Source organism: Trichomonas vaginalis, chromosome III (assembly GCF_026262505.1).
Source record: "Trichomonas vaginalis G3 chromosome III, whole genome shotgun sequence".
In the NCBI taxonomy this organism is placed as follows: domain Eukaryota; phylum Parabasalia; order Trichomonadida; family Trichomonadidae; genus Trichomonas; species Trichomonas vaginalis.
In genome coordinates, this window is record NC_067205.1 from 24,425,344 (window position 1) to 24,447,355 (window position 22,012).

General features: G+C 30.2%; 9 protein-coding genes across 9 annotated transcripts, besides 10 other annotated features; 5 read left to right on the plus strand and 4 right to left on the minus strand.

The window, feature by feature from the left end:
- Nucleotides 1–3,152: part of a mobile genetic element that runs on past the window's edge.
- Nucleotides 98–716, minus strand: TVAGG3_0756490 (protein of unknown function, DUF4106 family; the record flags this gene model as incomplete). Its single annotated transcript, XM_051245452.1, has 1 exon — nt 98–716. A coding segment is annotated over one exon (619 nt), but the record flags the coding sequence as incomplete, so codon positions are not given.
- On the plus strand, nt 814–1,686 carry TVAGG3_0756500 (uncharacterized protein; the record flags this gene model as incomplete). The annotated part of the gene is made up of 1 exon (XM_051245453.1): nt 814–1,686. A coding segment is annotated over one exon (873 nt), but the record flags the coding sequence as incomplete, so codon positions are not given.
- TVAGG3_0756510 (protein of unknown function, DUF4107 family) lies at nt 1,972–2,499 on the plus strand (the record flags this gene model as incomplete). The annotated part of the gene is made up of 1 exon (XM_051245454.1): nt 1,972–2,499. One exon carries the CDS (start codon nt 1,972–1,974, stop codon nt 2,497–2,499), a length of 528 nt encoding a protein of 175 aa, XP_051092041.1.
- A 1,005-nt stretch (nt 3,153–4,157) lies between the features above and the next one.
- Nucleotides 4,158–4,375: a mobile genetic element.
- A 573-nt stretch (nt 4,376–4,948) lies between these two features.
- Nucleotides 4,949–4,970: a mobile genetic element.
- Nucleotides 4,971–6,223: 1,253 nt separating this feature from the next.
- Nucleotides 6,224–6,430: a mobile genetic element.
- Nucleotides 6,431–10,074: 3,644 nt separating this feature from the next.
- TVAGG3_0756550 (uncharacterized protein) lies at nt 10,075–12,511 on the plus strand (the record flags this gene model as incomplete). Its single annotated transcript, XM_001301163.1, has 1 exon — nt 10,079–10,579. The coding sequence occupies one exon, from the start codon at nt 10,079–10,081 to the stop codon at nt 10,577–10,579; it is 501 nt and encodes a 166-aa protein (XP_001301164.1).
- Nucleotides 12,512–12,707: 196 nt separating this feature from the next.
- Nucleotides 12,708–12,745: a mobile genetic element.
- A 737-nt stretch (nt 12,746–13,482) lies between these two features.
- Nucleotides 13,483–13,519: a mobile genetic element.
- A 239-nt stretch (nt 13,520–13,758) lies between these two features.
- On the minus strand, nt 13,759–14,697 carry TVAGG3_0756580 (seven transmembrane protein 1-related family; the record flags this gene model as incomplete). The annotated part of the gene is made up of 1 exon (XM_001301162.1): nt 13,856–14,212. One exon carries the CDS (start codon nt 14,210–14,212, stop codon nt 13,856–13,858), a length of 357 nt encoding a protein of 118 aa, XP_001301163.1.
- A 465-nt stretch (nt 14,698–15,162) lies between these two features.
- Nucleotides 15,163–15,495, minus strand: TVAGG3_0756590 (uncharacterized protein; the record flags this gene model as incomplete). Its single annotated transcript, XM_001301161.1, has 1 exon — nt 15,163–15,495. The coding sequence occupies one exon, from the start codon at nt 15,493–15,495 to the stop codon at nt 15,163–15,165; it is 333 nt and encodes a 110-aa protein (XP_001301162.1).
- Nucleotides 15,496–15,592: 97 nt separating this feature from the next.
- Nucleotides 15,593–15,714: a mobile genetic element.
- Nucleotides 15,715–16,141: 427 nt separating this feature from the next.
- Nucleotides 16,142–16,306: a mobile genetic element.
- A 330-nt stretch (nt 16,307–16,636) lies between these two features.
- Nucleotides 16,637–16,710: a mobile genetic element.
- A 1,282-nt stretch (nt 16,711–17,992) lies between these two features.
- On the plus strand, nt 17,993–18,355 carry TVAGG3_0756630 (uncharacterized protein; the record flags this gene model as incomplete). The annotated part of the gene is made up of 1 exon (XM_001301160.1): nt 17,993–18,355. The coding sequence occupies one exon, from the start codon at nt 17,993–17,995 to the stop codon at nt 18,353–18,355; it is 363 nt and encodes a 120-aa protein (XP_001301161.1).
- An 18-nt stretch (nt 18,356–18,373) lies between these two features.
- TVAGG3_0756640 (serine threonine-protein phosphatase family) lies at nt 18,374–18,616 on the plus strand (the record flags this gene model as incomplete). Its single annotated transcript, XM_001301159.1, has 1 exon — nt 18,374–18,616. The coding sequence occupies one exon, from the start codon at nt 18,374–18,376 to the stop codon at nt 18,614–18,616; it is 243 nt and encodes an 80-aa protein (XP_001301160.1).
- Nucleotides 18,617–18,620: 4 nt separating this feature from the next.
- On the minus strand, nt 18,621–19,469 carry TVAGG3_0756650 (uncharacterized protein; the record flags this gene model as incomplete). Its single annotated transcript, XM_001301158.1, has 1 exon — nt 18,621–19,469. The coding sequence occupies one exon, from the start codon at nt 19,467–19,469 to the stop codon at nt 18,621–18,623; it is 849 nt and encodes a 282-aa protein (XP_001301159.1).
- Nucleotides 19,470–19,922: 453 nt separating this feature from the next.
- Nucleotides 19,923–22,012: part of a mobile genetic element that runs on past the window's edge.

Sequence of the window (22,012 nt, forward strand, 5' to 3'; positions counted from 1 at the left end):
TTAATGGTATTAGTCATGATATGAATCTCAAGGTATGAACGAGGAGAGATGAGAGACTTATATGCTTCCCAAATTTCTTCAAAAGGTAATGTTATACCTGACTGTTTCCAAATGAGTTCAATGTCATAGCGTGAGAAACCTTGAAAGATAACGAAGTCAGTTATGAGACGTTTTATGTTTAAAGCTAAAAACCTCCATGTTTGCATAAGTATTGCTACAGTTAAATGGTAATGTCTGACTTTAGTTATGATGTTAGCTAATGGTGAGTCAGGCTTTGACACTAAACCTTTTCCGGCGAAGTCGTCGCAAACGAGCAGAGTGTTTGAAGGATACTTTTTGAAGGGGTATTTTGAAAGTTTTGACAGAATGTAGTTTGTAAGTCGTTTCATATCGTAAACTCCTGAATATTGACGTAAGTGGTGTTTGTCAATAATTCTTTCCATCTCCTCAGAAGTCTTTTGCATTCCTGACTGTATGAACTCTACGATGGCATAATATTTCCTCTTACGTCGAATGTAACGTTGAAGAAATTCAATGAGTTCACTGTCTGGAACTTTAACGACAGAGGCTTGAACTTTTGACATAAATGTTTTCGCTGTTGAGTCCATAGAGTCTGAAGTTGCTGATATAATGATTTGGTCATAATATGAGTCATTTCCTAAACGTTCTGTTATGAGTATATGACGAATGAGGTTAAATGTCTTACCCGAACCCATCTTTCCACAATAGAAATAAACACCATTTGAACAGAACTCATAGTCCTTACTGAAAGGAAGAATGAGAGAAGAGTTAAGTTTGTCTGTAGTTTCATTCATGTCTTCATCTACGTCATGTATTAAATGCTTCATTTTATCTCCATTAAAAATGCAAGTCAGAAATATTCAGAACATAGCACCGAGTCTAACTGACAAGAGTATAAAGATATACTATGAACATGTTATGATGAAACCAACCAAAATTCAAGAAAGTCAGTATACTTATGAATATCCAAGACACTGGGTAGAGTATGTAGGAGGTGAGAAAGCTATTGAAATAAGACAAGTTAGAAGTATTCCAGCAGGAAGGACAATATTATTGAAGAACTTTAATGTTTTGAGATATAATGATGAAACAAAGAAGCAAGATAGTTTCCCTGTTGCTGTGTATGTGAACTTAGATACAGGAGATGACATGAAAGTTTTTAATACAAAGCTTCAAACGGTAGTGAGAGAACAACTGACTGCGGAAGGACATCCATTACCTTCAGAAGTTACCATAGCATATAATTTTGAAACAAACTCAATAGATTTTAAAGTCGTCTCTGCAAAGAAGTCAGGTTTTACATTTAATGAAGCAGATGTATATTCGAATGAAAACTTCAAAGCTATTGCATGGTTAGATAATGACGATTGCTTTAAGAAAATATTTAAATACAGTGACTCAAAGATGTCAATAGATGACCTTCGTGGAATGTTACCATCGACGTTTACAGTAGAAGGTTCAGTAGGATTGCTTACAAGATTGTCAATTGGTGGTATTTGGTCTCGTGAGAACATTGTTATAAAATCCAGTATAAGTGAATTTGCTGAAGAATCTATATTATGTCTTTCAAACTACATGTATTCGCCGCCGAAGCATTATAGTATAACAAACTTTGTCAGTAAGTTTAACATAAGACTTGTCGAACCTTCTTCAATGAAAGATGTTGTGCTACCTAAAGATGGAAAGGATGGACTCATTATTGAGATGATTTTAATAGCATATTAAATGAGCTTGTTCTTGAAGGTCATTCATGATGAAATAACTGTTGTAGAAGATGTTAGCAATTGTTCAGACATTTTGAAGCGTATAGATGATATAAGAAATAAGTTAGATAGACCGCAAAGCGGTGAGGGCGAAGCCCGTGAGAACGCTTATGTTTCATTGACTTTCTCCAGTAACGAGAACTTTTATGAGATAATATTGAAGAGAGATGATTTTAATATGGTGTAAATGGTAGCTTGGGCAGCTTTAGGCGCAATGGGAACAAAAGCATTAGCATTTGGAGCAAAAGCACTTGGAGCTTATGACGCAGTAAATAAAATGAGTGGAGGAAGGGTTTCGAAGACATTAGATGCAAATAAAGGAAAGATTGGAGGCTGGGTTGCAAAGAAGTTAAGATTAAATAAAATAGGGCTCATAAATAAAGCATCCAATTTGGTTGCGACTGAGTCAGAAAATGCTTTAGGAAAGGACGATGAGTTTGCAAAACACGCAAAAGACTTTAATGACCAGATGAAAGGTGAAACAATGCATTTAAATAGATTCGATGGAACTAAAGAAAATGTTTCTTCTCCACCAGTAGTTCTTCCGTATGGTCCCTATGGAATGTATGGAAACCCTTACGAAAGACCATTTGACCCATTGACTGGTGGAAGTAACTGGTATCATTACGGACGAAGAAGAAAGACAGTCAAGTTGGAGACAGACGTGAAGAAAGCAACTAAAAAGAAACCAAGGAAGAGAGTTATAAAGCAATGAATTCAACAGGGTGAGAAAAGAGGTGAAAAAAGAGGTGAGATCTCACCACTTCACCTAAATATATTTTTGTGCTATGTTTTCATACGTGTGAGGGTGGTGATATCATTAATTTTAAATTTATTTTTTATTTTAATTTTATATAAATGACAGAACAAAAGCAACTCATTCGAATTCCACAGTATAACAAACATACATTTAAACATTTATTCTTCCTTCCTGAGCATAACATGTTCTTTCAAATACATCCGAGACCAGTTGACTTTTCATTGACTGTGTATAAAGATAGAAATAGTTATATCATTAAACCATACGATGACGAAGGTAAGTTATGTAAATTGTACGTTAAGAAGTTAGAGAAAGTTTATGGCTTCAAGTATGACTACAATAGGGTTAACACTGATGATGAAGATATTGAGGAAAATTTATGAGAACATTAGTGAAGTCGTTAGTGAGAACGATAGTGAGAACGTTTATTTTTTACATTAGTGAGTTCGTTAGTGAAGTGGTTGGCGGCTTTGTAAATATTTAAGGTTAAGTTAGTGTTGTCGTTTGTGTTGTAAAATATACGTTAACGGTTTTGTAAAGTGTCAAATTCACAAGTATTGGGTAAGGTGGAACGCAGTGCCACCATACCCAAGACTTGTATACTAACTAGATTATCTTATTGAATCAAATAATGAATCATTTATCAGTAATAATTTTACAAATTTTCATCGTATCGTTCAAAAACAATTCAAAAGGGAAATAGGAAAAGATACTTTTCGAAAACGTGTAAAAGCAATTTTTCATATTACAGATTCTGATTTAGTGAATAGTTTCAAAAAACTAATTTCATTGAATAATCATATTGTTGAATCAGGAGGCTGTTCCATTATTTCTACAGGTGAAAAAAAATGATAAAAATGAGTATATTTACAAAGTTAACGAATTAATTGAAGATCCAAACTTTATAATAAAATGTATTTCAATTTTACCACCGGCATCAGAATTGTTTCTTAAATCAGAAAGATTTAACAATATTCTTCTTGTGGATGCCACTAGAACCAATACAATCTGTGCGGGTAAAATGGGGGTAATTGCCACTACATCTCCAACCAGACGAGCTATTCCGATAGCATATGGTTGGTCTGTGGAAGAAGATCTTCCACTAATGTCTAGTTTATTTAAGACAATTCTCAATAAAATCACCAAAAATGACATTTCAATTATCTTGGGTGACGGCGGAACAGCTATTAAAGGGGCATTAATTGAAAATGGATTGATTCAAAAACAACGGAGGTGCATTTTTCACCTTTTCGAAGATGTGAAATATTCGAAATGTAGAAAAATAATATGGTCTTTGAATTTGGCTATAAACTCTGTTGATTATACAAACAAATTAAATGACATCAAAAAATCAATAACAGAAAATTATCCAAATTATTCGGAAACAAAAATTGATAAATTTATTAAAAAATTAAAAGACGCAAATCCCCTTAAGTTCAATTCATTTGACCAAGGATTGCAAGCTACCTGTGGAAGCCTTAAATGGGGAATTCCAAAAAAGAAAAATTTTCGATATTATTGAAGCTTTTGCCTGGTTTACAGATGCAACAGTCAAATATGGAGTTGAGGCATTGAAAAACTGTGGTCAACCAAAAGAAATTATCGATTTTGTAGGGTCATTATTGATTTTGTAATTTAATCGTCGTCGTTATCGATTTTGTAATTTAATCGTTATCGTCTTTTTCTAAACGTGCATTTTTTGCTTTCGGAGCTATTGAACATACATTGGCCCTTACCAGCAATTGAAAACTATTTTTCATTATCAACAATTACATTACTCCGAGTTATTCATCAATCAATGAAAATCGATATATAGTCCATACTTCAATTTACAATATTGGCAAGTCCAATTTCACTTGGCATATTTAACTCATATAGAAAAACCAGTTGGAATCGGCAAAATTATCTTTAATTCCATACATAAGAAAAAAAAATTATAAAGTTCTTCAATAATAGCAAACTAATAGTTTAAATAGATTTACAAGTATCGCCCATCTACTTTTGATATAATTCACATATTAAATGTAGAAAACTGGTTTAAAATAAATATTTCAAAAGTTCGAAAACGATTTATGAAAAAATAACGTGATGACATTTACTAAATTTGCTCTGTATTAAAGTATCGATGATAGAAAGAGCATATTTTGTAAATATTTCAAAAATATTTAAAAATCGGAGAAATTGTATTGTAATGTACTATAATTATGTTACAAATCCGATTCAATACTAATCCTTCGCTATTGAAGTTGTTTTGAGAAGGATATTCTCTAAATTCTTGATAAATCTTTAAAATCTAGAGTAATCGTTTTGTAAACTTAACAAAACTAAAATGTATACCAATAGATTGGCATTTTCTACGTTTTCAAAGTGAGAGAGTGTAAATTCTTTTTTTTTATCCTATTAAGGGTATAGTCCACTAAAAATTTTTAAGTTTTGACAATGAAAATAAGCTCTGTGACCATGTAAATATATATCTATGCAAAACGAGAGGTTATGCCATAATTTTTTTTAGTTATCAAATTTTCCTTTTTTTGAGAGAAGTCTCTCAATAATTTGAGAAGAATCTTTGATATAAAGAGATACACATTTGTAGAACGAAGTAAGTGTTTTCCAAACATGTTCTTAAAAATAAATAAAATAATACAAATCTTTATTCAATCTTTTGATATTGTTGGTCCTCTCTTTGTGAAAATACTTAACTTCAAAGAGTATTATGTTTTACCTAGTGAGGACCTTAAGTTTGCAAAAACATAATAAAAGTAAAATAAAAAAGATCGGATTTATCACAAAACTTTGAGTATTATAGGATTTAATATATTTTCTTAGTAGATTATATGATTTAGTTTCTTAAAATCTAAAGTATTTCTTGAGGAAAATATAAATTGAAATTCAAAAAGTAAAAAAAATGTAAACAAATCAAATTTTAAATGGACCAAATGTTGATTTTTCATTCGTTTTCTCATTATCGAAAAAAATTTGGAAAGCTAAGAAGTCAATAACAAGTTATATAATACAACAAAACCCACATCGGATATGTTTTCATCAAATAGTCTCCTAGATTTGTTATGAAATTAAAATATCATGATATTTTAAGGGCTTTTGATTTCAATATTAGAATTATTCAGTTATGTCGTGCTAATATCAATTGCTTTATACAATTAATCGTTTACAAGCTGCAAAAATCGAACAATAATTTGACTTTGTAAAAAAAGTGCGTCATTTTTATTCGTTATACTTACAAAATGTAAACATTACGAGAAACATTTACATTTGTAAATGTAACAAGTAAAGTTGTCTCGCATAATTTGACTTTGTAAAAAAAGTGCGTCATTTTTATTCGTTATACTTACAAAATGTAAACATTACGAGAAACATTTACATTTGTAAATGTAACAAGTAAATACATCAGATTTAAATTGTAAATGTAGTTTATCTCTCTCATCTCCTTTTTAAAAGGTATTACATACATACGAACGCATGGGTCACTCAATAATTAGCGTGATAATAATTGAGGATAGACTGTAATCGTAATTTTATTTTTGGACTTATATTTCGACATTTTGAAGTCGCTTGAAAGTCTTGCAAATGATTAAATTTGGAAAATTTGACCTAAGTCTGCATTATTTTGATGACTTAAACAATTCTATAAATCTGTTTTCCTAAAAATTTAAAAAGATATAATTTCAATTTCCCTAAATTTATGTAATTCATATATCACCAAAATATTTGGACTGCATTTCGTTTGTCTGCACCTAATTAAAGTCTAAATACCAATTAATTTTGGAGTTGCATTGCTTTTAATGTAAAAATGCACGTTTAGAAAAAGACGATAACGATTAAATTACAAAATCGATAACGACGACGATTAAATTACAAAATCGATAACCTCTCGATTTTGTAATTAAAAAATCGTTCTCATATAATGTTCACTACAGCGAAATCAAAGACTTATTTAAAGTTATTGATAGGCTTGGATTTGAAGAAAAAATCCTTATCTTCAATGGTAAAGGATTTTGCAGTTGCAATGAAACAAAGCGTTTCGGAACCGTTTGTTCTCATATTGAAGCACTTAACAATCAAAAACCTGAATTAAGAATTAATGTAGACCAATATTTAAATAATTGTTATACAGCGAAAATATCAGATGAAAAAATTGAAGAACTGGCAAAAATGACGGCAAGTTATAAAAACTTGCCAGCTATAGATAGTTTAGAGATCTCTGAAAGAATAAGAAGAGATAAACAAACGAGAAAGAGAATGCCTTCAAAATTTAAATATAATAAATAATGTTGATTTCAAATTTTGAGGAATTGATCGTGAATTTTGAAAGGATAATAAAAATTGAGAGTAGGTGTAATTTTTTTAAAAAAAGAAGATAAATCAAATATATTGTAATAAACAAATCAAATTATTAATTCATGCAAATTTTTTTAAAGAAATGATCGGCAATTTTGAAAGGATAATAAAAAATTGAGAGAAGGTGTAATTTTTAAAAAAAACAAGATAAATCAAATATATTTTAATAGACAAATCAAATTATTAATTCATCCAAATTTTTTTAAAGAAATGATCGGCAATTTTGAAAGGATAATAAAAAATTGAGAGAAGGTGTAATTTTTTTAAAAAAACAAGATAAATCAAATATATTTTAATAAATAAATCAAATTATTCAATTTTGATTTTAAAAACAATACTTTTATTGTAAATTTGAATTCAAATTATTGTTTTATATTCAGCCTTATATATTATTTTTCTTTAAACATTATTTTTCTTTCTTCTATTCAAATGCATTTTCAAAGCAAATTTTGAATTATCCTATATTATCTCAATTACAAATATATTTTTATTTAACTTAAATGCACAATTAATCTTTTCATAATTTATCCATTTTGATAATTTCGATTTTTTTCAAAACGCTCTCAAATCTTTACAATTTGTGAGAATAATTTTATTCCCATATCAAAATTCAAATTTGTTTTTTTTAATAATTGCATTTATCTATTAATATACTATCTATTTTTCAATTTTTTATTTTCTATTTTTTATCAATTTTTTTCAAAATAAAATTTCTCCTTTTTCAACATTCTCCTAAACATTTTACGAAATCTTGCTAATATTTGCTTTCCCCATATTTATGGATGTGTTTCACCATCAATATACTTTCTATTTATTAAATTTCAATAAAGAAAAATCTCATCTTTCTAATTCCTTCATGAAAAATCCGAATTCATACTTGATTTATTATATACATTTTTACTAGCTATTGAATCAATTGTACTAACAATGTTAATTTCATTATCTAACTATAATTAAAAATGTAAATTATAAAATATTGTTTAAATTACATACTAACAATATAATATTATTGATCTCATCATGCACAACCATCTTACCGTTCATTTCCATCAAAAACTCAATATTTACTATAAATATAGTAATTATATCATTTGAAAAAATCCAAATTTCCTCCTAATTCATATATTTCATTTTAAATATTATACATATTCTATGTTCATAATGCCAGATCTAAATCTCAAATAGATTTCGAAATAAATAAAGAACAGAAAGTATTCCTCTCAAAAAGTGGAAACACTTTCCGGTTCCTCATATTTTCAATTCGGAAAAAAAAATTCGCTTTCCACAAATGAACCCGAAAACATGTTGTGTTATGGTAAGCTCTTGCCATTACACTACAGCAGATGCGGTGGAAAAATCGATTTGATAGTATTTAATCGCGACCAACACACATAGAATGTTCATTATCTTCATATTATAAATATTTTAAATTAAAAATCAAATTTCTTATGTTGCAACTTATCAATTTCTCACAAGAACTTTAATAATATATTTTGCATATTTTATTGTCAAGCTCAATAAACTTTAAATGATTTCTAAATTCAAATATAGCAATATCTCTATGTTAATATGCATACACTGTCAACAAAATTTCTTATTTTTTGATTTGCCAAATATCATGAGATATTATTATTACACATGCGGTCACAAACTACTCTGTAAAACATAATCAATTTTGGAAGCAAAAATTTTCCTACCCAATATTTCTTATTCAAAAAAGAAACTCGAAGAAATTTTATTCGCTAAAGAAACAAAAACTAAATTAAATCTTCTAATTATTATTTTAGCATAATATAGTTTATATTTTACTTGTTTTAAACGTCAAACACCAGTTTTTTTCGGAAATTGCAAATCTACTGCGTAGATTTCGGAAAGCGCTGTTTCCCTGACATCACTATCACAATAAGGATATTTTAATTTTATATGCGCGTGGACGGATTTGGGATTAACAAAAACTCGTTTTCAGTAAAAAATAATTTGATAAATGCATTCTCCTAATATTGTTATTACCAAATCTCTCATCAGATCGAAAATATGTTTATTCGTGTTGTAAATATCTCAATTTTTTCCAAAATTGATTTTGGATGAAAAAAACCAAGTTTTTTCAAATTAGGTATTTATTCAATTTGAGTGCTACCAATAGATTCCTCTCATCATGTAGATGATGGATCAGGTGTCTGTTCATTCCAAAAGCGAACCTATGAGGCTACAAGTGTGCTTTTAGGCACAATCTAAATTGAATGCCCTCTCAAAATTGAATGCATGAACGTGGAGCCTTAAGATGACAAATATCTTTTAAAATCAATTTCAATGCAATTTTCAGCTTCTATAATTCGTACTAAATTATTCAAAAGGATATTGATAAATCAAATTAATATTTTTTGAATAAATATTTGAAATTATAGATTAAATTCTATTTTTTTGGATTTAATTAAAAGAAAATGATTGTCCTATGTGATATAAAAGTAGATAGAATTAAAAGATGAATATTTCGAAAATTAAATAATAAATGCAAAACCAAGTGCCTATATAGAATTTAAGTGTTTGTTATATCAAGATAACTTTATATTATATTAGAGAGATTTGGAACTATTCCTGACATATTTTGCCGGACCAGGCAGTTTTTATGAGTAATTTGAATTCTGATGTGAAAAACTAGAGTACATATATTGAATTTTGGTTGATAAGAACACATTTAAATGTAATTATGCAATAAATAGTATTTTTTACTATTTGTGATAATATTAAAGCGTAAATTTTATGAAGGTAGTTGTTGGAAAATAATTAAATTGAAATTTAATTGAATCAGTATGTAATACATAAATTAGTCTCTGATGTTGTAATATCATGATTCAAAAATTGAATAACACTTGACATTCTTGATTAACGTGCTTTTGAAAATTCAAAGAAATTGTATTTTACAATTATTCAAAATAAATAAAAACAAAAGCTTATTAATTCTCTATCAGTACATAATTCGAGAATATTTTGAATTGTTCATTCAACTACTCAATTACAATTGAATAAATTATCAAATGCATTCAAAATTCTAAACTTAATTTTTTTTAGTCTTAGAATCTTTGCTTATATTACGAATGCATTGTTTCATTTTCAGCGGTTTAACGTTCGCAATTTAAAAATTTGAATACTAAAGATTAAACATTTTTTATTACTTCAGATGTCTCACCCAATCCCCATAGTTGTCATCAAAAGAGAACCATCCAAGAAGAGAATTGGTGAAACCTATGAGAAATATAACAATAAGAATGTAGAAAGAAGGCGCCAGAACGCAACTTTATTTCCTGTAGTACAAAAAATTCTAAATTCATTTCCAGGAATCAAAAAGAGATCGGATATTCTTCCATTAGCTCAAGTCATATCCAAAGAAATAGGTGTCAAGTTAGATAGAACCGCAAAAAGATTAAATGAAGGATTGATATGCTGGTTTTGTGAAAATTGGGATAAGGCAAAGATGCATCTCTTAAATGCATACATAATTGCCACAGGAGGTAAGCAAGCTTTAATCCAAGATTTTGACACCACTATAAACGACCATAGCATGGATTTGGATATTCCAATTGAATCATTCGTTAATGATGTGCAACCACATCCTGTTGTTTCTAATGAAATCGGCATTTTCGAAGAAAACGAAGTCATTATGCCAGATTTATTTGAGTAATTCAAATACAACTGTCTTATTTGTGTGCGAGTTGCATGTTTTTAATATTATTCCTACATTGTTCTCCAATTTGTTTATAAATCTTTTTAAAAAATTCCATTTTTCAATAATTGAAGTACAATTTGTCTGCCAAACTGAAAAAATTATCGTCACGATACTATGCCGGGGTTTGTTTTTCTCTTTAATTTAATAACTCCATAATATGGGAAGTACCCAATATTATTGGTTATTAATGAACATATCATCTCTAAGATCTTATCTTAGAGCTAATATTACTATGGACTGTTAAAATGGGCAGTTCTCTAACTCAGAAAACTTTTATTCATGCATAATATTATCAATAACATTCTAATTAACAATGATACTCAAGAAAACTAAACATTTTAAAGAGCATATTTTCACTGCGGATTTATTTCGGTTTGTCAAGTTTTTGAAAAAATGAAAATCTGAATGGAATCATTCGATTAGATTGGAGTTAAACCATATAAACAGAGGATCTACTTTTGGATTGTTTTGCTGGCGCACTCAATTAGGATTGTTTAAAAACCGAAGTCCATTCATGCGATAAAAATCACAAACCTCTATTTGAATTGTACGTATTTTTACACAACACGTTTTGTTATCCGAAAGCATTAATCGGTAGAATCAATTTATAGCGGCTGATGTCAAATTTTGCCAGTACGTTATTTTGATTTCCACATTAATTCCGAATTATAAGGGTATAATTTCTACTGATAAAGATATTAATGCAAAAACGATAAAAAAAGTTCGGATGCATAACAAACAGCATTTTCAAAATTGAGAGGATTGCCATATGAACTACCTTATCCTAATGAGTGTACAACGAGTATGAATTCGGTTTGTTAAATCTCAAATGCATAAAAATATAGAGTTATAAAAAAAATCACAATATTATGTTTTTCTGAGTTGAAATGCTATATTTCATCATTCCAACTGCCGCATCTTATTCGCCATGTGGTTTTTAGTAAAATCATGCATTCTTGGTTTCCTGACACACGTCAGACGAATTAGATATTTCATTCAATTTGAAAAAGAGCTTTCAATTATGGCAGTTTTTGACATAAAATAAAAAAAAACTATCTTTTTTCCAACACGAGAAAATGCACATGTACTGAAATTAAATTTCAACTAAAGTTTTTCTTGTTAGATGGGTATGAATCTAATAATATTATTTGATTTCGAATGCAAAATGGAAGAATATTGAAATTAAAATTCTTGAAACATATCAAATTAAAAAAATTGTAATCCATTTCAATTACAGCATAAAATCAATCGAAATTAATTTATTTTGCGCATAATTTTATGGTAATAATTTAATATGGAATATTATCGAATTTCATTTTTGATTTTTGTAAAAAAGGAATTATGCTAATATATCAAGTTAGCTTAGAAAATGCATCATGATGTTTTTTTCCGCTGAAATTACTTTTACTGTTGATATCAAATTAAAATTCCATTTCTTGTTATTAATTTAATCAATCTATTGATTCATTTGGCTATTTTAACTAATAATATTGCAAATAATATCTTTCGAATTGTTATATACACAGAGATATCTGATGCTTCATTTAATTAACAACTAAAATGATTTTAAAATGATGCAAATTAGTAATACATTGTCGCATTGTATGTTGTATTGAAATAACATTGAAAATAATAAGAATCTCAAGATCAATATTGAATAATCAAGTTTTGTTGGCTATCAATATTCTAATTACAGAAGCTTCGATAATTCACTTTTTGATTTTTAATACTGAATTTCATAAACATTATAAGTTGATCATTCAAATTTCTGAAAACTGTGTGATGGTACCCAATTATTTCAAATAGTTCCCATATCAAAAGGTACTTTAACATTCCAGAACTTCTTAAGGACCAGATTTGAATTGAGACACTGAACTCCTTTGAACCTCAAATATTCTTTTGTGATGTAAAGTATAAATTTTTCTGCCAATTGACGTCGTTGGAAAAATTATAACTGAATCATTATCGTTTAAGACTGTTTCCCATCTTAGGTTATTACAAGTATTATTCATTTTTGTTATTACACTCAAAAGATTCTTATTTCTTGCATTCTGCGTTTGGATCACACGCATTGAATTAATATTGTTGTAAACAGAAATTCATCAAAAGTGACACCTCAGAAAAGCTAAAATATTGAATTTTTGGAACTTTTGATAGAGCACGTTTTTAAATATTAATTAAAGTAAATGTATATTTTGTAAAGATTCTTTGTAATAATGAAAAAATATAAAACCAAAAATAATTGTTATAATTTAAATGAAGAAGTAATTTAAAACGATTTTATTTATGATCAAATTTTATATATTTTTTTGGATCAAATCCATTTTAATAGAATTTATATACTATTCATCTATTAGTAAACACTACCGTATATTATTTTTTAAGCTATCTTATTTTTTGAAATTTTATTCAAATCTTTGGTCGCAAGAAGAATTGCATGATAAATAAAAACATTTAATCAAAGTCAATTTTATTTTTCATATTCAAATGGACTGAGTGTTAACATTTAACATTTTTTGCTAATTGTCGTCAAAAATTAGGCGTAAAGCAAAAATTAATATTTCATATGGTTTTATGATAGATAAGCATTATATTCCCACTCATTATATTCGTAAATTTTGAGGTTTATCCTTCGCTTTTAAGATCATTGAATTTGATTTTTATATAAAATAGTTATATATTAGAAAATAATATGAGTTTATGTGATATTATTTTTCAGAAGATTTCATTCTATATGCCTATGAAAAGTACTCTCAAAACTAACTTTTTCCTAATTATAATTAAATCTAGAATATTGTATTATGCTTAGTATTATTTCATTTTTCTCATTCAATTTAGAATTTACAAATGTCAAAAAATTGAGAGCTGTCACTTTTGATGAATTTCTGTTTATTACAATATCTAGACTAATCATCAAAAGATATAAGTAGTGGAATTAAATTTGAAATATAAAATTTTATTTATTTAGCATCTTGATGTTTCTAGTATGCTTTGATGCTCACTTTTTAGAATTTCATAATTGTAATTATTAATTAATAAATTTCATATTTTATCATTCAAGTAATTTCTACTAGATTTTGTAATTATCTCTTGTAACACATAAGAAATTAATTATGTGTAATAGTATTTTGGATAATATTTCATATATTTTGAAAGTAAATTAAATTTAAAAGTTTAATAACAAAAATATACATATATTTCTTCTTGACAAAGACAAAATTACAATGCATATTAGTTTGTAATGGATTGATCAGTTGAATCAAGGAGAGAATCCGAAAGATGAGAATAATCTTTCTTTGTGCATTTGAAGAATATAATTATGCAAATCAACAATATCTGTTGGCAGGCAGCAACAAAAATCGGTAGCCATGTTGACCAATTCTTTTTATTAACAAAAGCAATAAGATATACATTAGCAAGACCACCAGGTGCTTGCATCAGGAGCATTGCAAGTGATAATGTGCCTAGTCCTTTGATTTTACAAGTAGTATAAATTTGAGGTAAATACTGAACGAAAGAAATTCCGGAACAGATAAGTCCGAGTACTATGCCGTATGAATTTGTTGCTATTGATAGAAAGCCACTCATCGCTGTAAAATAATAAACAATTAAAACCAAGAAATCTCCGCCAAACAGTAAAAACGTTACAACTAAATTTATAATTCTGTCTTTTCGTATGTCAGTCGAAGTTCTTTTTGCTCTTTGATTGTTATCAAAGTAAATAAAATTCATAAAAGCTGTACCGAGAAAAGTATACCATAAAGCGACGAATGTTAAGAATGCCATAAGGTGTGGATAAATTTGTTTGAATGTAGAACAAGGAATAGCAAGGAAATCGATTGGATTAAGTATTACGTAGTTTAAAACAAGAGAAAATTGACCAAAACTTATGAAAAATAGAGTGATTGCACTAAGTCATTTTGGTCTAGCCTTCACGTAACTTATTAATTGAGGAATAATCGAGACAGCTGAGCCAACAATGAGGAATGTGCCTAAGCATAGACCAAGAACATTAATTTGGCTTGAATAAGCAGTTGAATAATCAACGAAACCTGATTGAAACTTGATCTTCATTATTTTGACAATTTTTGAAATCATTACGATAAAAATTGAATCGTGTCATTTCTTAGATGAAATGATTAATAACTAGTTAATATGCTCGATTTAAATTTTTTTGTTGGATTTTTGGTTGAAAAATTTTAAATCAAAAATCTTTATTAATAAGTTATTCCGATTTATAAACTTAATAAGATGCAATTTCTGAGCTATTCAATTTTCAGATTTCTAGCAAAATTTTTTCGGATCAAAATGAATGTGATTTTTCAAACCTCATCAATTTATTGATAGTATATATATACACCATGATGAATGATGGAATATTAAGATGATGATTGGTTAAAATACTTACAATTTCAAAAATTATTTTTAATGATATGTTTAATTACAAGAATTGATATGACATAGAAGTATATTTATATATATAGTAAACAGTTTAATATGCTTTTCTTTAAAAAATTAAATATAAAATCAAAATTTATTCATTTAATAATAAGGGAAGGAGATAATACAAGTTCTTCTGGTTCTGGTGTATATGTATAAACAGAATCAACATCATATGGATTGTATTTAGGTCCTCTGCAAAATTTGATATCAAATAGTTTGTAAGAGAAATAAATATCGTTAATTGAAACTTTGACTTGTTGTAGATATCTCATTGACTTGTATTGGTCGATTTTATAGCCATGAAGAGAAATTATGTCAATTAGTTTGTAATTTGGACTCCAGTAATACAATTGATTGTCTGTGCATGGTTCTAAAGGTATTTCAGTGATATTTTTCGATTTAAATTCAGGAACATCGAAACTAAACATGAACCCTGTGAAAGTATCAGTATTTGTGATGTTTAACTAGGGCTGTACAAAATCGAGAAAAACATTGCCGTGCGGTAATATAGGGTCAAAAAAATCGCGCCTCGGCACTATTAAGTGCGCATTATATTTAATATGTCCTTCTTTTTTTTCTTTTTTCTTCTTCTTCTTTTCCTTTCCTTCTTCCTCTCCTTCCTCTTCTTTCCTTCTCCTTCTCTTTTTACAACAACGTCGAAGATCTTCGAATTTGATTGTTGGAAAAGCATCTATTTCAGATAAAGGATGCCTTTCTCACAGTCAACATACGAGGGTCCTGGCTGAAACGTTCTCAAAAAGCCTGAGATGGTAATTCTCTGATCACTCATAGCTGGGCAGGTAGTCATTGCTGACAATACCCGTCTTTATGCATGCACGCTTTCATGTATATGGGTTTACACTATCAATTCGCAAAGTTGTTCCGAATTCTTCCAAAATGGAAGGACCCGAAACAACTTTGCTTGTTAACGATACAGACGCATTACTTTGCATTGATACTGTGCTGAGTTGTGTAGAAAGTTTGATTAGAGTTGTTTTGTTCTGGTATCTCTCATTTTCTGATGAGAGAAATCAAAGCAACACAACTCTAATGAGTTTGTTTTCACTCATTTGTATGTAGGTTTTTAGTTCGATTGGAGCTGCTTCATAATGAGATCTCTCATCAATTGATGAGGGAGATCATAACAAAGCAGCTCTAATGTATATGCTCGTATTAACCGGGTTGTAATGTGTTGTAACGTCAGCTTGTAGTTCGTTTGGGGCCACTTCACATTGAGATGAGAAGAAATGATTAAAGGACTCTGACAGGCTTTGGCCGTTGATGTTGTAATCGCATTACTTGGAACTAGCTGGATGCTAAGCTGTGTAGAGTGTTCGATTAGAGCTGTTTTGATATGATTTTTCTCATCATAAGATTGGAGGAATCATAGCAAAACAACTCTAATGGGTTTACCATCATCTACTTGTATGTAGATGTTTGGGAAATTGTCTTGTTAATCGATTTTCGAGATGACTTTCAAATGCTATAATCAAATGACAAACAAGTCTAAGATTTCTCGACAATACATCAAATCATGATGTTTGTAAGTGCGATGAGATTAGAGTTTTTGAAGGAATGACAAGAGAAGTAGGGAAGCTCGGCATTCGCCGAGCAAATTAAAAATTAACGTATGGATTAAATTTTAAGAGGAATTCAATTTTAATTACGGGTTGTTCAAATATTGAAAAAAAAAAAGGAAAAAAAAAAGGTAGTGGGGCTTCCAGGCACTTCGTGCCCTCTAGCCCCGAAGATGTTTAGTATAAATGAAGTTTTTATTCGGAAAATTGTTAGTCTTCTGGTGTGAATTCGGAGGACTCTTCTTCTTCCTCCATTGCTTCTGGGAAGAAGCCTTCTTCTGGGTCGAAAACATTATATAATGTTTCACTTTTCACAAATTATATATGTTTTCATGTTTTGTCACTTTTCTGTCACTTTTCGGGTAAAAACATTTTTATTATTATATATAAATGAATTTTACAAAACCTCCGTTACCGTTCTTTGGAAATAAGAGTAAATGTAAAGATATTATATTGAGAGAACTTAAGAAACTACCGAATGGTCTAACATTTGTAGATTTGTTCGGTGGAAGTTTCTATATATCCCATTTGTGCCATACAATATTCCCAGACTCAAAGATTATATGCAATGACTTCGACAACTATATGGACCGTCTCAAACATATTCCAGACACAAACAAAATATTGAAAGAGTTAAAAGAAAAGATACCTATAGGTAAGATGGAACGTATACCATTAGATAACAAAAATATTGTGAGAGAGGTTTTGAAAAAAGCAGAATATATAGACTGGGATAGTATATCTGCTAGACTATTATATAGTGGTTCTATAAGAGTTCATGACATTGAAACACTTATGTCAAAAGTTTTATATCTTAACTATACAAATGTTTTCAAAGAGAACATAGAAAAATATATTGAGGGTATAGAGTTTGTGAGATGTTATTGGACAGAGTTGTATGAAAAATATAAAGACAAGGAAAATGTTTTCTTTATAGTGGACCCGCCGTTCTATAACACATGGGATTTTCAATACCAAGTAGACTGGACTTTGAGAGACTCTTTAGAAACTTTAGACGTTATACATAACCATCCATGCTTTTACTTTACATCCGATAAAAGTGGTTTGGAAACCGTTATGAGATGGTTAGAGGACATACATGACTATGAGTTTAGATATGACAAGATAGAATATGAGAGAGGTCCTATAAACCGGAGAAAGTGTCATAACAAAGAAATTTTATTAGTAAGTAAATGTGGTTTGAAATAGGACTACTTGTTTTAGGTTTTTTCCATTGTGTCATTTATTTCTTTGACGTGGCAGAAAGATATAGAGAATATGAAGATGAACCAATGCCTGCAAATGTTCAGTATATGTACTCGTAAGAGATATTTTTATCTAATATTAAATGGACGCACAGAACTTAGCGAATGCACAGCAACCTGGACAACCAAACCCAGAGAATATTCCAAATGAAGTTAGAATACAAACTGCAATGGCAAACTATGGTCAAGTGCCAACAGATGTACAAATGCAAACTGCCATGTCAAATGACGCTGCGTTAGGTTTGCCACCATGGTATGCAAATATGAGATGGAAAGAGTTTTATACAAACCCTGAAGTGGGATATAAACAACTTTATGCAGATGACGCGAACACAGGAGTTGACCCAGAATATGTTTTCTACCAGAGGAGAAACAGAATGTATGAGCTCCAGTTAAAGAATGCTATGGAACTCAACAGGAAACGTAAGAGACTAGGCGGACATTAGATTTTTACATATAGTAAAATGGGTTTCTTCAGTAGTATTGGAAACTTCTTTCGAAATGTTGGAAGAGGTATATGGAATGGAATAAAAACCGTAGGAAGAGGAATTTGGAACGGTGTCAAAAATATTGGTAAAAGGGTAGGTCAGTTCGTTGGTATTATACCTAAAGACCCTGAACCAGAAGAGCAAGCTCCTGTTATACAACAGCCTGAACCTGCACCACAGTCTAGTTGGCAACCAAATCCAACACCTCAACCGTATTAAAAAATTATATTTTTACCGTTCGATAGTAGTTGTATATGAAACTAAGTTCTAAGTAAAAAGCATGGTATAATGGAATTATTCTTTTTCTTCCATCTGTAGTAAACCATACTTGAAAGTCTGAAATACTTCCACTTGGTGGTTCGTATAACTTTGTAGGTTTTTCGTAAAAGTCATTTGCCAAGCATAAGAAAGAGTTTTGGGCGCCAGAAAATGAAGCATGAACAATAATAGCATCTTGGTCGAAAACATTTTCATATGTTCCATTAGGGTTTTCGACTTCATAAAAGTCTGGGTGTACTGGATATGCTGCAGGCTGATTTAACATCCTCATAAATCTATACCATGCCAAGTTGTTATATTTTGTAGAAATATAAACGTTTTCTCCAAGGTCTTCTATTCTATTGATTTTAACAGTTGCATTTTTCCTGTCATAAATAATATCGAGATGGTACTCTCCCTCGTCAATGTTATACTGGTTTGCATATTCGAGATAGATATCGTTTATTTTTTCTTGAAAAGCTTGAAGAGTTGTTTCTAAGTTTACAAGCAAACTAACTTGTAAAAGTTTTCCCTGTTCAAATTTCTCATACATACGTTTTTCTTTGTTATAGTATCGAACTTCAAAACCGACCGTAAATGGGAAACCATGTATGGCTTCTGAAATGAACTTCATTCTACGAAAGCCAATAGCTTTTGTGACAGATGGGTCTCTTAGCCATCTTAATGGGTAGTCAAAACGATAGCCTTCATGCTTTACGGTCTCTGTCTCAAACTTTTGACCGACATTAGTAAAAAGTTCATCTAATGGTTTAGTTGTAGCAACTCTTGAATTTTCTTTTTCTATTGAAAGCATATTTTATCTAGAATAAAAATGTCGAAAGATATTGCTTCCATAAGAGAAATACAACACAACCGACAACTCATTGTGCAAGCTCTAAATAAGAACACAACAAACTTTTCAAACTATTCTAAGATATCTGAGTCATTGAAAGAAGGAAACTTAAAACTGACATTAAACCCTTTAACAGATGAGTTTCTATTTCAAGACAAGAAGAACAATACTGTCTGTATAAATCCAACAAAAGGAACTTTAAACGAGAAACCTATAAATGAACTTCTTTTGAAAGCAGATGTTGACAACAAAGCTGACAAAGAATATGTAGACGATGCAATAGCAAAAGAAGAAGAAAGAGCTAACAATGCTTATGCAACAAAAGAACATACTCATCCTGAACTAGCAGACAAAACATATGTTGACAATAAAATGTCAAGTGAAGTGACAAGAGCTGAAAACGAATATTCTAAAAAGACTCATACACATTCTATATCTGAAATAACAGACTTAAACGTTAGCCTTGAAAAGAAAGCGGATAAGGAATATGTGGCTAGTAAGTTAGAGAAGAAAGCAGATAAGACTCATACACATACAAGTTTTACAACTTTTACAGCAGATGATATTACACTAAACACAACCTTGCCAAGTAAAGGTCCAACAATACCACCGGCAACAAGTCTTGTAGATACTTTGATATCTAATGACAATAGTATTATACATCTAAGACAGGAACTCAATGTGCTTAAACAAATTTTGCCGAATCTTATTTACCCGGTTGGCTCATTATATGTTTCAATGAACTCTACCAGACCAGAAACAGTTCTGGGTTTTGGAACTTGGACTCAAATAGTCGACAGGTTTTTGTATTGTGCAAACTCTTCAAAGGAAACAGGTGGAAGTAAAACGATTTCAGGTGCAAATTTACCTGCACACAGTCACTACATAGATTTAAGTACATCTCAAGCAGGTTTGCATAGTCATAGATTTTGGGATTGGTCAGGAATGACAAAAGGTAAAGGATATGATGTTAAAGAGGACGTTAAGTTTGCTATAAATTGTTACTGGAATAACACTGATGTAGGAGGAATCCATACACATCGCGTTTCAGGATATACGCAAACAACGGGACAAAGTAAAGAATACATGCCACCTTACATGACAGTTTACGCATGGTATAGAAATGCTTAGTCGTCATTTTCAACTTCTTTAGCATATTCGTCAGGAGTTGTCTTATATTTGTTAGGAACTGTTTTTGAAAGTATACCACCTTGAACTTTGACAAGTTTGAAACGAGGTCTGACAATAGTCGTTTTATCTTCTGCTTGCAGTGTGTACATTTTGCCATGTTTGCCTAAAACTTCATAATATTCTCTTGTATACTTTCTTCTATTTTTACGAACACGAATGTGAGTACCTGTCGAGTTCCCATTGTTGTCATAGTCAATAGTATTTTCATATGGGTCGCGTTTAGGTATTTCTATTTTTACTTTTGTCACCTTTCTGAAGTTTGAAGCCCGGCATTCTTTCTTGTTTGTCTCTTTTGACTAAATTATTAAATATATAGTCTTTCTCTAAGTCAGGGTTGTTTTTCATTTCTTCGGGGGAGTGGTTTCCCAAACCTTTTTGTTTACGGCTATTGTAAATATTTAAAACTTGTCTCATCTTTGCCATGGAGAAGTGTCTATATTTGTCGTCATATGACATTTCATTTGCTTCACCACCTTGTGGTTGGTTTAAGTCTCTTAACATTTTTATACAACCGTCAATGACACCAAGAGCAGAATGGTTTTGGTCGACAATGAAATATTGGTTTACATTTTTGAACGCAGATAGTTTTTTACATCATCTGATTTGAAAGAACTTTCACAGTCAGATGTCAGTTTTGTTGGATTGGTATGATTTGTCAACGAATATTGTCAAAGCAGTTTTCACATCTAAAATATTTTTGGACCCATAATGGTATGGCTTCACAGTATCTTGTGTTTTGACCGACAAATATTAGCCAGTATGGTGGTCCATCTGTCTAACTCTCGGAATGTTTTCCAAGATATCCATAAACCAAGCATTTGGTGTTGAACTAAAGATTTTTATCATGAGTGCTTTCTTTGTCGCTTTAGAAACATAGGGGTCCTTGTTTGGATTCGTCATTTTTATCCTATAAGAAATGGGTTTATTTGGCGCATTAGCAGGAGTTGCATCCAGATTTGCCCGCAGTGGGAACAATAGCCAGAGGTGTATTTGGAGTTGGAAGGAAGATTTTGAGTACATTAGGTATACTTAAAGAGAAAGCACAACCTATTATACAAAACTGTACAGAAAGGTTGGGATGTAGCACGAGATGCAACAAATCTTATTCCAAATCCTGAAACAAGAGGAAAAGTTCAAGGATGGATGGACAATGTAGGAAGACAAGCAGGAAACTATTATAACAAAGCAAATGACTACTATAACCAAGCAGGACACTATATGGACCAAGGTGAAAGATTCTTTACAGAGGATATAACCATGCACAACAATGGGTAAACAATAACCAACCTCAACCGCCTCAAACGTGGGGAATG